We start from the raw sequence: 13,862 nt of genomic DNA, 5'->3' as shown, positions 1-13,862 counted from the left end.
GTACTCCTCCCCAACCCTAAACTAGTTGGTACATATTTTGTAGGTATTTGTGTACATGTTGTCTTCCTTAGAATATAATCCTCCTGAGGACAGGAACTGCTTCATTTTTATCTTTACGTTCCCAGAGCTGATCAGAATACCTCCCTGGCTCACAGGAGCTTCTGAAGAATCAGGGAGTTGAAATAGAAATATAATAATAAATGCTAATGATGGTACTTTGTTATCAGTAAAAGTGATAATAAGTGAATCTTCACAAAATCCTGCCAGGTAACAATGAGAATGATATAGCTAGCACTTATATGGCTTATTTCATTTGAGATCACAACAATGCTGGGAGGTAGGTGCTGTTTGTTATTACCTCCATTTTATAGTTGGGAAAACTGAGGCAGAGAGCAGTTCAGTGACTTGCATAGTGTCACTTGAACTCACATCTCCCTGACTCTAGGCCTGGCACTCTATTCACTGAGACACCAGCTGCTGAAGTAGGCAGAAGAGGAATAGTCCTGTCACTGGGCAAATGGGGACAGTAACTCAGAAAGGTTAAGTCACTTGCCAGGATCACTCAGCTATTTAGTATCACCACTGGGGCTTGGACCCGAGTGTCCTGACTCTCAGCCCAGGGTCATTTCCTCAGGATCTGGCTGCCTCGGTCTTTGTCAATCTACAAGCGACCTCAGACTGGAAACCCCGACTGGGCTATGTCCTGTGCAGTACCAAGCTTGGGACATGCCCTCCTGAGGTTTTCTGGCCTGTGTGAAGATGCTTTCAAGTCTCAGAAGGAGAAGGACAGGGCCACGATGTTGGGGGAGTCTTCCTTTTTTTCTGGAGATGCTCATCATATGCTTCTGCTGTTACATGTTTATCTATGTCTGTCTGTTTATCAATCTATCCATTTATTCTATCTATCTATCTATCTATCTATCTATCTATCTATCTATCTATCTGTCTGTCTGTCTGTCTGTCTGTCTGTCTGTCTGTCTGTCTGTCTGTCTATCTGTCTATTCATTCATCCTATCAATTCACCCATCCATCCATCCATCTTTCTAGCCATCTACCTACCTACCTACCTACCTATCCATTCTTTCATCCTATCTCTCTCTTGCATTCATTTGTCTGTCTGTCTGTCCATCCATCTATCTGTCTATCTGAACAGTTTTGATCTGTAGCCCTCCAGCTCCCGCTGATCTTTTCCTGCCTCAGTTTCAGGCAGACTGCCAACCAGTAACTAGATTTCAGTTCTCAGAAGGCAAATGAAAGGAGTTGGAGGGTGAGCCAGGCCAGGAGAAGGCTGGGATCAATCCCAGGTTACATGTACATCTGGCCCAGGTATGAGCTGGGGTGGGGTGATGGGGGGTGAGGGGAAAGGATCCAAATGCCCAACATTGGCAAGACAGGAGTCTGATTTGGGGGAGGGAGAGAACCCTTAAAATTACTTCATGCCTTCTCAATACAAGGGCCCTAGAACTGAGGAAAATTTTAGTCTCTGTTCAAAACATCTAGAAATTAGGTTTTATTAGGGACACTGTGCTACAAAGGGTTGGTCTTAGCTAACCAACAATGCGCCACAGGCCTGGGAAGTAATCTGCCCTAAGGGTTCTGTGAGAGCAGGGCAGAGGAGGGGGAAGGAAGCTTGGTCTCTGGGTTATTTGGTGAGGGGGAGGGGAGGCCCAGACAGCTGCGCTCCCTTAAGGATTTCCTGTACTAGACATATCAGAAACTTTTTTACTCCTTTCCAGTATAGCCTTCCACCAAGAATAATAGCTCTAGACTTGAGGGATAGGTCTGTCCAATGTGGGGGAGGGTGCTGAGTACCCCAGAACCAGCAATATTCCCCTGGACCTCTCCATGAGGCTGATCATTTAGCATCTCTTTTGAAAGAAGAACGACCGATCCTTTATTCACAAACTCAAATCATTGATCTGACCAAGTTGAGCTGAGTTTCACCAGTGAATGTACAGGGGCCTTGCTGATCATCTCTATGAAATAGGGATAATACTATCTGCTCTCCATAAGCAAATACTGGCATCTCATAATGATCCCTGCACTGGGCCTATGTATCATGTGACTCCACATTACCTTGACAGACAGACTGACAGATACACACACCATCAATCAAATCCACTGCTAAACCTTGTCATTTCTCCCTTATTCTGTCCCTTTCCTATATTCCGTTCTCTTGGCTCACACAGACACCACTCCAGTACCCACCCTCATCACCTCTTGCCTGGATGGATCCTTCTAACTGGCCTCTCTGCCTCATGTCTCTGCTCATGCCAAGCCATCCTCCACTCTGATGCCACAGCATAGGAGTGAATTTTTGAACCCCATACATGCCAGGGGTTCCCTATTAGCTCCAGTATCAAATATCAAGGCTTTCCTTTGGCATTTAAAGCAGATAATAACCTGGCACCTTCCAGCGTCCTCCATGCATTCTGGCCAATCTGGCCTATTTGTTCCTAGAACATGACATGCTCTCTCTCTCTGTCTTTGTTTCTCTCTCTCTCTGTCTCTCCTCCCTCTGCCCTAGCTCCAAACATTTGTACTAGCTGTTCCCTGAGTCCAGAATGTTCTTGCTCCTCACTTTGTCTCTAGATTTCCTGGCTTACTTTATGTCTCAGATCCAATCCCACTTTCTTCAAGAGGCCTTTCCTGGCCCTCCTCCATCCTAAGATTTTCCCCTCTGGGGTTACCTTCTGTTGGTTCTACAGTGAGATTGTTTAGTGGATAGAATGCCAGGCCTGGAGTTAGGACTACCAGGGTTCAACTCTGATCTCAGACACTTACTCTCCCTATGACTCTGGGCATTTGACCCACCTCTGTCTGCCTCAGTATCCTTGGCTATAAAATGGGGATAATAACAACCCTACTTCCCAAGGTTGTTGTGAGCATCAAATGAGAAAATATTGGTAAATTACTCTGCACAATTAAAGCACTGCATAAATGCTAGCCATTAGTCAGTCAGGTATTTATTCAGTCCCTACTATGTGCCAAGCACTGTGCTAAGCTTACATGTGCACAGTTATTTACATTTCATCTCTTCCTATTGGTATGAGAGCTCCTTGAGGCTATAGGCACTTTGTATCCCCATGGCTTATAACAGTGCCTGGTATACAGTAAGCACCTAATAAAGCCTATTGACGATCAACTGGTAGGAAGATAGTAGACTTAAATTCAAGTCAGGAGATCTGAATTCAAGTTTCTCCTCCACCACTTAGTAGCTATCTTACCTTGAACAATTTACTTTCCCTCTCTGAATCTCAGTTTTCTCATCTGTAAAATGAGGATCATAATACATGTACTATCCCACAGGATTTGCAAATTCAAAAACACTCTAGAAATGTAAGCTGGGTTGCTTTTATACCGATGCCCTCCCTAGGCTAGGAGATCCTACAGGACTGGGAGCTTGTCTCCTCCACCAAACTTGTAGCTGTCCAAGAGAAACGACTATGTCACCTCTGACTTGTGTATCCCCCATGGTATCTAGTATAGGGACATACCTGAATCCAGATGGGCTCCCAGGTGGGTCCTGGGGATGTGAGATTTTCCCAGTTCCCATTCCTCTCATATGTGAAGGTGGTCCCAGCCACTTTGTAGTCACCATTCCACTGGATGGTCCACCCGCCATTTAGGAAATACTTTTCTGGATCTTCGCTCCTCAGCGCCAGGAAGTTTGCAGCCTCAGCAACCTCCTCTATCCGAATCTCTCTTGCCCCTACTGGGATCAGCCCAATGTCCACATACCCTGCAAATGGTCCATGCATCCTTATTCAAGCATTCCCTCAGTTAGAGAGAAATCCAAACATCCCTTCCATTCATCCACAGGCAAGGACTCAAGGCTGAGTAAGCACCCACCCGAAAGATGAGATTTCTGAGTGACTAAATGTGTCCCATCCCATCTCAATCCTTCATCTCTCCCTGGTGGAGGGCTGAAATTATTCTCTCAACTTTCCCCTTTGAGCTGAAGGTTTTGCTCCCTGGTAAAGGCTGCACTCCTAAAAAATTCTAAATGTAGTGACCATCAACAAAAACATTCAAACAAGAATTTAAAAAATGACTGTGCATGAAACTACAGGTGTATAATTTGTGGTTTGTTTTTTAAAAGTGCATATTAACCCTCCTGCCTCATCCAGCTTCTAGGAGCTGGAGCCCAGAGGAGAGGGACTCCAGAGAGAAACTTAGAGGACCAGGGAGAAGGTTGTTGCCACAAGAACAGACCCTGGAAGAGAGATTTTGTTCCCAAAGAGGGATTTTTTCAGGTCAGTCCACAAGGAGGAAGTTGGCTTTCTGAAATGCAAAGAAGCATCCGATTAAGGGCATGGTTGACTTTGGGATTCTTGATGGAGCAGTAAGTAGAAAATTGTTTTTTTAACACACATTTTTGATGAGATGGTTAGAAAGGTAGAGAGAGGATGGAGTGAAAGATAAATGGAAAATGGAAAAAGATAGAGAAAAAGGAATAGATGGAGACCATGGGTTTCTGTGGAAGCATCCTTGACAAGTCAGTAAGAATTTAGGATTACAGATTCTGAGCCAAGAGGGACCTTACACACATTGCAGAGGTGAGACTGGTAAGACATGGCAGCTCATTGGGTGTGGTGGAGTGTGTGAGGGGGAAGAGGAAGAAGGAAGCATCTATCAATGATGATTGGGAGATTTTCAGCAGGGATGACTGGAAATGATAGGATGGTGTCTTCAACAGAAATAAAGAAGAGACAGACAGTTGGGGGAAAGGATGTTAAGTTTAGTTTGGGACAGTGTAAGTGAACCAACGGCAAGATATTCAACTGGACGTGGCCAAGAAACGAAAGTGATCAGAACTGGCGATGTAAATATGAAAGTCATCTGCAGAAAGTTGATAACTGGAGACATAAAAGTGAACAAGAATGAGAAAAGAAAAAACACCAGAAGAAGTGAGGAGGAGGAGGCTGAGGACTTGGAATGGGAGAAAGTAGACCAAGGAAGGAGACCAAGAATTAACAGAGAAGTAAGAGGAGAAACAGGAGAGTCAAGTCACAAAAACCAAGGGAGAGGAGAAAACCGAGAAGGAGGAATCACAGGGAAGGCCTGTCTAATCCAATCTTTTCATTTTACAGTTAAGAAAACTGAGGCCCAGGGATGTATTATAATAATAATAATGATAGTTAGCATGTATACAGTGCTTTAAGATTTGCAAAGTGCTTTGCAAGTGTTTTCTCATTTTACAACAACCCTGGAAAATAGTGGCTGTTAATATCCCCATTTTTACAAATGAAGGAACTAAAACACACAGAGATCAAATGACTTACCCAGGGTCACACAGCTAATGAGTGTCTAAGGAAAGCTAGTCTAACCTTCTCATTGTACAGGAAACAGGCCCAGAGAGATGAAGGTCATTAGGTAGCAAAGAGGATAGAGCCCTGGGCCTGGAGTTAGGATGGACCCAAGTTCAAATCCAGACTTGGACCCTGCTGTAATGGTAAAATGAGATAATGTTGTAAAGTGTATGTCTGTATGTTGAGGAAAAAAGATCCAGGACAGAAGGAGAGACTGAAGAGGAAAAGGAGAGAATCCTTAAAGGAGCAGTTCCCAGAGGAGAGGAGAGTAGATCGAGGACATATTGGGATACATTAGGAGGCTAGCATCCTAGAGCTGGACAGATCTCATAGGCCATCCAGGGCAACCCCCTCATGTTTACAGATAAGTAAACTGAGGCCTAGGGAGGGGAATGCAATTTGGCAAGGTCACACCTGTGATAAGCATCAGAGGTAAAATCTGAAGTCCATTTCTCTTTCTCCAGAGTCAGGAATCTTTCCACTGCATTCAGAGGTTGGAGGGAAGAAACAGAAGATAGGTGAAGACCATCTTTTACATGTGAGAAAGAAGGGAGGGTGCAAATACAGGATTCAGGTTCAGGAAAATAGACAGAGGTCATCTGCTTAGAGAACAGAGTGGGGTGGGAGAGCTGAGGAGAGGAGATTTAGATCAGCTGCTTTGGTGTAGGCTTTGTTCTAACTCAGCAGTTGTCAAACTTTTTGATGACTCAGGACCCTTTACACTCTTAAAAATTGTTGAGGATCCCCCCCCTCAAAGAGTTTGCTTTTATGTGGGTCAAATTTGGTGATATTTATTTTATCAGAAATTAAAATGTATTGTTCTTATTATGAAAACTTTTGACCTCAAGGAGCCCTTGGAAGGGTCTCAAGGACCCCTACAGGTCCTGGGCCACACTTTGAGAAACACTGTTCTAAATCGTGAGAGGAAGAGTCAGGGTATCCCCCGGACCCAGTGTCTTCTTTGAATTCTGTGTAACACAGTGAGAGCTGTTCTGCCCTCTACCACAAACTCCTGCTTCCTCACTTCAGTCCTGCCCCTGCCACTTACCCAGGCCTTCGGTCTCTTCAAATGTCTTCTTCACTGTTTCGCAGGTGGAGCCGTCCCCGTGGCACACACCACACCGGTCCTCGATAGCGTTGGAGTCAATCTCATAGTCACAGCCTACATTCTGAAACACAGCCAGCCATGGAGGTCACTGCCTGATGGACCTTCCCTCACCTTTCCCCCGAGCCTCTCTGGTACTGCCTCTGGGCCCAGATGGCCTCCCACCTCCTCCTCGTGGTACTGGCAGGTACTCTGTATAGATGGCAGGAGCAATCAATCACAAACACTGAGGCCCCTCACTAGGCATGGGGGTATGAAGACAAGGAAAACAGCCTCTGCCCTCAAGGACCTTACATTTTAACAGGGGAAATAACATGCATACACATAAATAGTTATATGTTAAACACATACAAGACAGAACCAAAGTAGCTTGGCTGGGGGGCTGGGTAGGCAAGGAAGGTGCTGGGGAGGACCAGGTGGGCCCTTGAAGGGGACACTGGAAAGGAGGTAAGAGTCTTGGAGAGCATTTCAGGCATGGGGATCAGCCAGTGCAAGCACAGAGACGGCCAATGGATTGTTGAGTATGAGTGATAGCAAGAAAATCCAACTGGAAAGTGTGTGGAGGGGAGGCTGAGAAAGGAAGAAGGACCTAGACTTGGAAGAGCATTAAATATTAAACAAGGGAAAATATCTGATGCAAGAGTTGATGGGGGTCCACAAACACATACAAACCCAGGCAGATCAACAATGAGTAAATCAATGGAAGAATAACTCATGTCAAGAGTGTTGAGACTCCCAGAGCACCGTTCCCACAACCACCAGGTAGGGGTAGATGGTGCTACTATCATACTCATTCTACAGAAAAAGACCCAGAAGCCCAGAGAGGAGAAAGGGTTTGCCCATCAAGACAAAGCTGATAGCTTCAGAGCTGGGACTGAAATCTTAAGACTTCCTATTCCAAGTCCAGCATCACCCCCTCCCAACTATCCAATTCTGCTGCACAACCCTGACTCACCTCCACCCCCTAATCCATCTCACAGAATCACAGAATGTTTGAGCTGGAAGGAATGTGTTCCCTAAGTGAGGCTGTTCATGCAGTATATCGAGCCCTAGAGTGTAGGAGGCAGGATGGGAAGCAAAGGGCCTAAGGGATGAGAAAAGTTAGGGTAAGAGTTGGAGGCATTTAGGGTTAGACACTATCCTAGGGCTGATCTGAGTTCAAATATGGCTTCAGATGCTTACTAGCTGGGTGACCACAAACAAATCACTTAACCTCTGCTTGACTCAGTTTCCTCAACTGTAAAATGGGAATGATAATTCCACCTATCTACCAGGGTTGTGGTGAGAATCAAATGAGATAATGATTGTAAAGTACTTCACACATTGTCTGGCACAGTAAGCACTACATAAACGCTAGCGAACATGACTTTTCCACTTATTAGGCTTAACACCCCAACCTCAACAACTACCACCAGCTGGAGTTTCCATCTAAGCAACGCCTGAGAATCTCCTTTCTGATGATTTTTCCTGCCTCACTCTTAAATGCCACTCCACCCCCATTACCGTATTGCTCACGGGGCCACCAGCAGCCAAACCCTCCCTCCTGCCACTCTCCCCCACACTGCCACCTCTCACAGTTAGTACAAGGATTAAGCCTGAATCCCCACCCAGTGCTTGGCCTCAAGGCATCATGATACTAATAGGGGGTGGCTTTCAAGCTGGTTTCTCACACCCTCTGGACTGCAACCCAGAGGCAAAGATGAGGAGGGAGGGCATCCCTGGGATGGGGGAAGACTGTGTAAATGCATGAAAGCAAGAGTGTCCCGTACAAGCAATGGCAAAAAAGACTGGTTCATCTGGAAAGTGGAGTCTGTGAGGGGGAGTAATGAAAAATCAGTCTGGAGAGGTTGGAGCTAGATTGCAGAGGATTTAAATGCCAGAGATGTGTGTATTTTACTGCAGAAGTAAATAGGAGCCACTGACGCTTCTTAAAAGAACTAGAGGTATAGTACTGCTTAGTAAATAGAGAGGGGACCCTGGAGCCAGGAGGCTCTTCTTTCACATTCCACCTCTGGCTATGGAACCCTAGGCTTCCCCAGTCAGTGCCCCAGGCAACATTCTAAGATGATCAGCTACACGTCTGCCTTGGCTGAGCTCACTGGGAGCTCCAATGCCATCCCAAAGAAATAAAACAATCAACCAAGGAAAATGTTCTTTAACAAGTAGAGCTACCCCACAGTGGAATGGGCTGACTCATAAGGTAGTGACTTCCCCATCACTAAAGTGTTCAAGCAATGATGAAATAAACATGGATCTCTTCTCAGAAAATGTGGGAATGAGTCCGACTGGATGGTCTGTATAGCTGAGAAAGCCCAAGGTTTGAGATTTTAGCTCTCTTGGTCTGCGCTTTCCCCCTGTTCTGCCTACTCTGTTCTATCCACCATGGCTGGAGGAACCCCCAAAGGGAGAAAGAAGGCTTTGGACTAAGTCTGACCTTCTGGCCTCCCCATCCCCCTCTGTCCTACCTCAAACCGCTGGCTCCCTGATCCTTTACCAGAAAAAATAGCCCCAGACAGCCACCTTTACATTACAGAGTTGGCTTTTCATCTTTTTGTGTTTTTTTTCCTTTGTGGGAAATGCTTTTCTTCAGCTTAAGAACCAGCCTTTATTTTGCTGAGCTGGAAAAGGCTTCAGAGACCAGATCTGGCAGATGAAGAGAAAGAGGTCAAGGGGCTTGTGTAAGGTCATCAAGTTAGTAAGTAACAAGGGTAAGATTCAAACCCAGGTCTTCTGCCTTCAGGGCCAGTCTTCCTCTTATTACTAAGCTGCCTCCCTAGCTCCTGCCTCAACTCCTTTGGAGACTGCAAGGAAAGCCATGAGATCCAGACAATTTGCTTAGTGTTGTCTATTGGCCAATCCAGCCAGGATGCCATTCTCTGTCTCAAAAGGTCATAGATTTACAGCTGGGGGGTGGGATTGTAGAGGTTATTTAGTCCCTGATGAGGAAGCTGAGGTTCAAAGAGGTGAGACTTGTCCTAAGATCAGTAGTGGCAGCCCTTGGAATGGGGGGTGGATGGGATTTGGGGCTAAAAGATACCTTTGAAGAACATATAAAGAGAGGCACACTGGAGAAGAGGCTAGGTCTAACGTTTGGGTTTGAGTCTGAATGACTTCAGCTCAGTTCTCTTCTCTGACACATATGGGCTATATGACCCTGGACAAGTCATTTATGTTCTCATGGTCCCCAAAAGCTCTCTTAGACTACAAGTTATAGAGGAGGTGCCAATCTACACAGGTGGAAGGAACTTTCCCCACTGAGAATATTCAACTCCAGTGACATCACAGGTCTGGTCCTCCCCCCCAGCCCCCCCAAAAAGGTGTGTAGTGCAACTCCCCCATTTCATAGTTGGGGAAACTGAGGTCCAGAGAGTTTCAGTGCCTTGCCCAAGATTCCACACAGGTGGCAAAACAAGGTCCTCAGACTCTAAATTTAATACTCTTCCCATTGGACCAAGTGGATTATGTATTCCAATCATGGCTCCATGTGCAATGAAGAAATCATTTCCTGTTCCCTGCAGTTCATGTGTCTTGTCTCCTGGGCAATACTGAAAGCTCCCTAAAGACAGGCCTGTCTTCCCTTTGTTTTTACTTTGGAGGCTAGCATGGAGGGTCTCACACATATCATTGATGGACCCGAAGTTATTTTATTTGAACCTTCCATGCCTTAGTGACTGGTCTTCATGAGCTGTTCTGACTGTAAACATTCATAATTTCTTTGGGTCTTAATGACCCAGGCAGTGTGCAGCCCAGGACAGGAAGTATCTGTGGCCCAAGTTCTTGGACACTCAGTCCCGTGGCAGCTTGAGGACAGGCTTACCCTCCTCGTGCTACCCATAGCTTCCCCTCCCACCCCTTCTGCCCCTGAGCCCCTGAGGTCTGGGCCTAAAGAGGGGCATAGGCAGGGGGAAGCAGGGGCATACCTTGCAGATCCCGTTAATGCATAAGTCTCGACTGGTATTCCCTTCAAAGCAGGGCGTCCCATCCACAACAGCATCTCGAAACTTAATTGCAAAATACTCATTTGCAGGCCGGCAGTGCAGCTCACATGGATTAACTATAGGGATGAATCCAGAGAGGGGGGGGAAGATCAGAAAGGAGTGGCCAGCCATGAGTAACATTCCCCATGATGTGGGCCAGCGGAAGGAGCCCATTTCTAGGAATCTGTTGGCTTGGGTCCATGGGAAGAGGAAGACTTAGGCATTCCCAACCAGCCAAGGCAGAGAATCTCTAAGAAACTCACCAAAAAAGGGCCATTTTGGGTTTTAACTGGACCTGTGAGCCCTCAGGAAATGAAACTCCTATCAATGCAAAATGGCACCTTCTCTACCCATTACAATCTTAGAGAGATTCTTGGAGCATCGATTATGGGGCTTGCCCAGACTGCCCCAGCCTGTGTGGTCAGAGATGGGACCTGAAACAGGGGCTTTCGAGCTCCAAAACAGACTCTCTAACCACTAGGCTATGCTGTGTCTCACCAAAATTTTTTATCAGCTCAGAAAAAAATTTCCCCTAAGAAAATAAGCAGACATCACGTGGCACAGTTCCTGGCATATAGTAGGGTGTTTAATATATGTCTATTGATTGATTGATTACAATGATAATTAATAATAATAATCATTTATAAAGTGCTTTAAAGTCTGCAAAGCACTTTACCTGATACCTCAATTGATCCTCATAGCAACTGTACAGCAGGAGGTGTTATTATCCCCATTTTTACAAAGGAAGGAACTGAGGCCAATTCAAGTCAAGTGACTTACTCAAAGTCACACAAGTAGTAAGTGTCTGAGGCAGGATTTGAACTCTTGGCTTCCTGACTCTGTTGCAACACTAACTAGCTGTGTGACCTTGGGCAAGTCATTTAACCCTGTTTGCCTCAGTTCTTTATCTGTAAAATGAGCTGGAGAAGGAAAGGGCAAAACTACTGTAGTATCTTTGCCAAGAAAACTCCAAAAAGGGATCATGAAGAGTCAGACACAACTGAAAAATGGCAGAAAGTTCCTGAGGTCAGGAACTGTTTCTTTCTTACTCTCTGTGTATGGTTAAAAGTTGGGCATTCAACTAATGGAGTGCAATTTGCACTAGGCCAGTACCTATTTGCAAGGCTACAATACACAAAGCCACATGTCTTCAAAATAGCAACTACCTCCCCTCTCACATCTCGATACCAGGGAGTGATGGAAGATGGACAACCCTTTGGGGGGGTGTGTGTCAGGGTGGGATGTGGAGCAAGTATGACCTAAATCTTTAGAATGTCAACTCCAGGGCTTGAAGCTGGACAGGCCCAGGAGAGGGAGAAATACTACCAAAGAGATCAAGCCATGGTTTCTGAAGGTGACTTACTGTGATTAGACACAGGAACCCACTTGTACTGTTCTCCCTTGTAAGGCATGGCATCAAACTGGCTGCATTGGATGTGGCGAAAAGAAGGCCGGTCAGCTGGGCAGGCCTGGATGCTGCACAAACGGAATCGCTTCCGTTCCCCGACACAGTACTTGCCGCCATACTTGGGCCTGGGCCATCGAGGAGAGGAACAAGGGAGAAGAGAAACAGAGAATCAAAAGACAAATGAATCAGTAATCATGTGTTAAGGGCCTGCTCTAAGCCAAGCACTGTGCCTGTGAAAAACTGGAATCCCAGAGGACTGGTACTGAGGCACACACTATCTACCACTAGATAAAGAGAAACGAAGGACTCAAGATGCAGAATGGGACGCCCATTTTTAGACATGGCCAATGCAAAAATTTGTTTTGCTTGGCTAAGGATATTTATTACAAGGGTTTTTGTTTTTCTTTTTCTAGGGTGGGGAGAGTGGAAGGGAGAGAAAATAAATGCTTGTTAACTGAAAACATTAAAATAGAAAAAGTTACACTAAAAACAAAATAAACACAAACTAGGTGTTTTTGAATTAACATTTTCTCTCCCTTCTACACTCCTTCCACTCCATTGGAGGAAAAAGAATGGAAACCATAACCCTTGTAATGAATATACACAGGCAAGCAAAACAAGTGTGGAATCCATCTCCCTGGCTGGTGACGTTAGTCCTCTGGGATCATGAGTGGACATTTTGTTGATCAGAGTTCTTAAATCTTTCCAAATTGTTCGTCTTTACAGTATTGTTGTTATTGAATAAATTGTTCTGGATCTGCTCATCTTACTCTGAATCAGTTCATACGAGTCTTCCTAGGATTCTCTGAAACCATCCCCTTCCTTTTGTCCTCCAGCATAATAGTGTTCCATCACATTCCTTGGCCATAACTTGTTCAGTCATTCTCCAAATAATGAGCACCCACTTATTTCCAGTTCTTTCACACCACAAAAAGAGTTACTAAAAATATTTTGGCAGATATTCATCCTTTTCCTCGTATATAAAGTAATTTCTTAAGGGAAGGCACTAGAAGCCAGAAGGTCTGGAGAGGTCTAATCTAGAATTCAAGCTCTGAACCCAAGAGCCGGGGTGAGGAGGGAGTGCATTCCAGGAGTAGGAGACATTTGTACAAATGCACAGGGATCCCATGCAAAGAGAAGGGAGAGGGAATGCCATGTGTGAGGTACTCCAAGGCCAGTTTAACTAGATTAAAAAGTGCGTGAAGGGCAGTAGCATGCAATAAAGTTGGAGAGGTAATATTACTACTAATATAACTCTTTGTAAATATTGTCTCATTTCATCCTCACAACAACACTGGGAGGTAGATGTTATTAAGATCTTCATTTTACAAATGAGGAAACTGAGGCAGATAGGGTCACACAGTTAGAAAGTGTCCAAGATGAGATTTGAATTCAGGTCTTCCTGACTCTAGACCTAGAGCTCTATCCTCTGTGCCATCTTGATGGCACATTATCAGTCCTGGGACTGACCACCTTCCAGACATCCTGGCTTAAGCCTGCAGTCAATGGTGTGGTGTCTGTCACAGAGCTTGAGGACATCCTTGTACTTTCCCTCCCTGCCTCCCAAATCTCCATGCCAAGATCTAGAAGAGGAAGTGGGGTTTGTGGGGACATTCAGATCTGCCTGATAAATCCAACATGACTGCAAATGTATTACCAAACTATGCTGTGAAACAGGTCTTGAAATAAACTGAGAAGGGAGTCTGTGCGATGGAGGGGAGTGAAGGTCACTTTGTTCCTTGACTATAGAAAAGCACCCCTGGTGACTGGTAGGGTGGGAAGGGCATGAAATGTAGGAGGAAGACTCAGTTATTCAACCCTGCCCCCACCCCCACCTCCACCCCTGCCAAGCCCAGGACTAGGAGAGAAAGCTCCTGTCACCTGGAAGCTCTGTGGGACTCGGTTGCCCCATTTGTAAAATTTGGTTCAGTGAGATGGACCAGATGATCTCCAAGAGCAGGAGAGTCAGAAGGAGGAAACTGAGGCCCAGAAAGGGTAAGTCACCTCTACATCAGTCTAGCATTTTGTATCTGAGGGAACAAGGCAAAAAGTAGACTGCC

General features: G+C 45.4%; 1 protein-coding gene across 1 annotated transcript in view; it reads right to left on the bottom strand.

Moving 5' to 3' along the window:
• Nucleotides 1–13,862, bottom strand: part of ADAMTS7 (ADAM metallopeptidase with thrombospondin type 1 motif 7) — a 168,694-nt gene that overhangs the window by 53,086 nt on the left and 101,746 nt on the right. Inside the window, exons 12-15 of the mRNA XM_072628586.1 lie at nt 11,758–11,927; nt 10,338–10,471; nt 6,361–6,481; nt 3,498–3,742 (exon numbers count right to left, since the gene is read on the bottom strand). Coding sequence (XP_072484687.1) covers nt 3,498–3,742; nt 6,361–6,481; nt 10,338–10,471; nt 11,758–11,927 — 670 coding nt within the window. The remainder of the gene's footprint in view (nt 1–3,497; nt 3,743–6,360; nt 6,482–10,337; nt 10,472–11,757; nt 11,928–13,862) is intronic.

Source organism: Notamacropus eugenii, chromosome 1 (assembly GCF_028372415.1).
Source record: "Notamacropus eugenii isolate mMacEug1 chromosome 1, mMacEug1.pri_v2, whole genome shotgun sequence".
In the NCBI taxonomy this organism is placed as follows: domain Eukaryota; kingdom Metazoa; phylum Chordata; class Mammalia; order Diprotodontia; family Macropodidae; genus Notamacropus; species Notamacropus eugenii.
The sequence above is the reverse complement of the archived record's forward strand: the minus strand, read 5'-3'. Positions and strand labels throughout refer to the sequence as shown.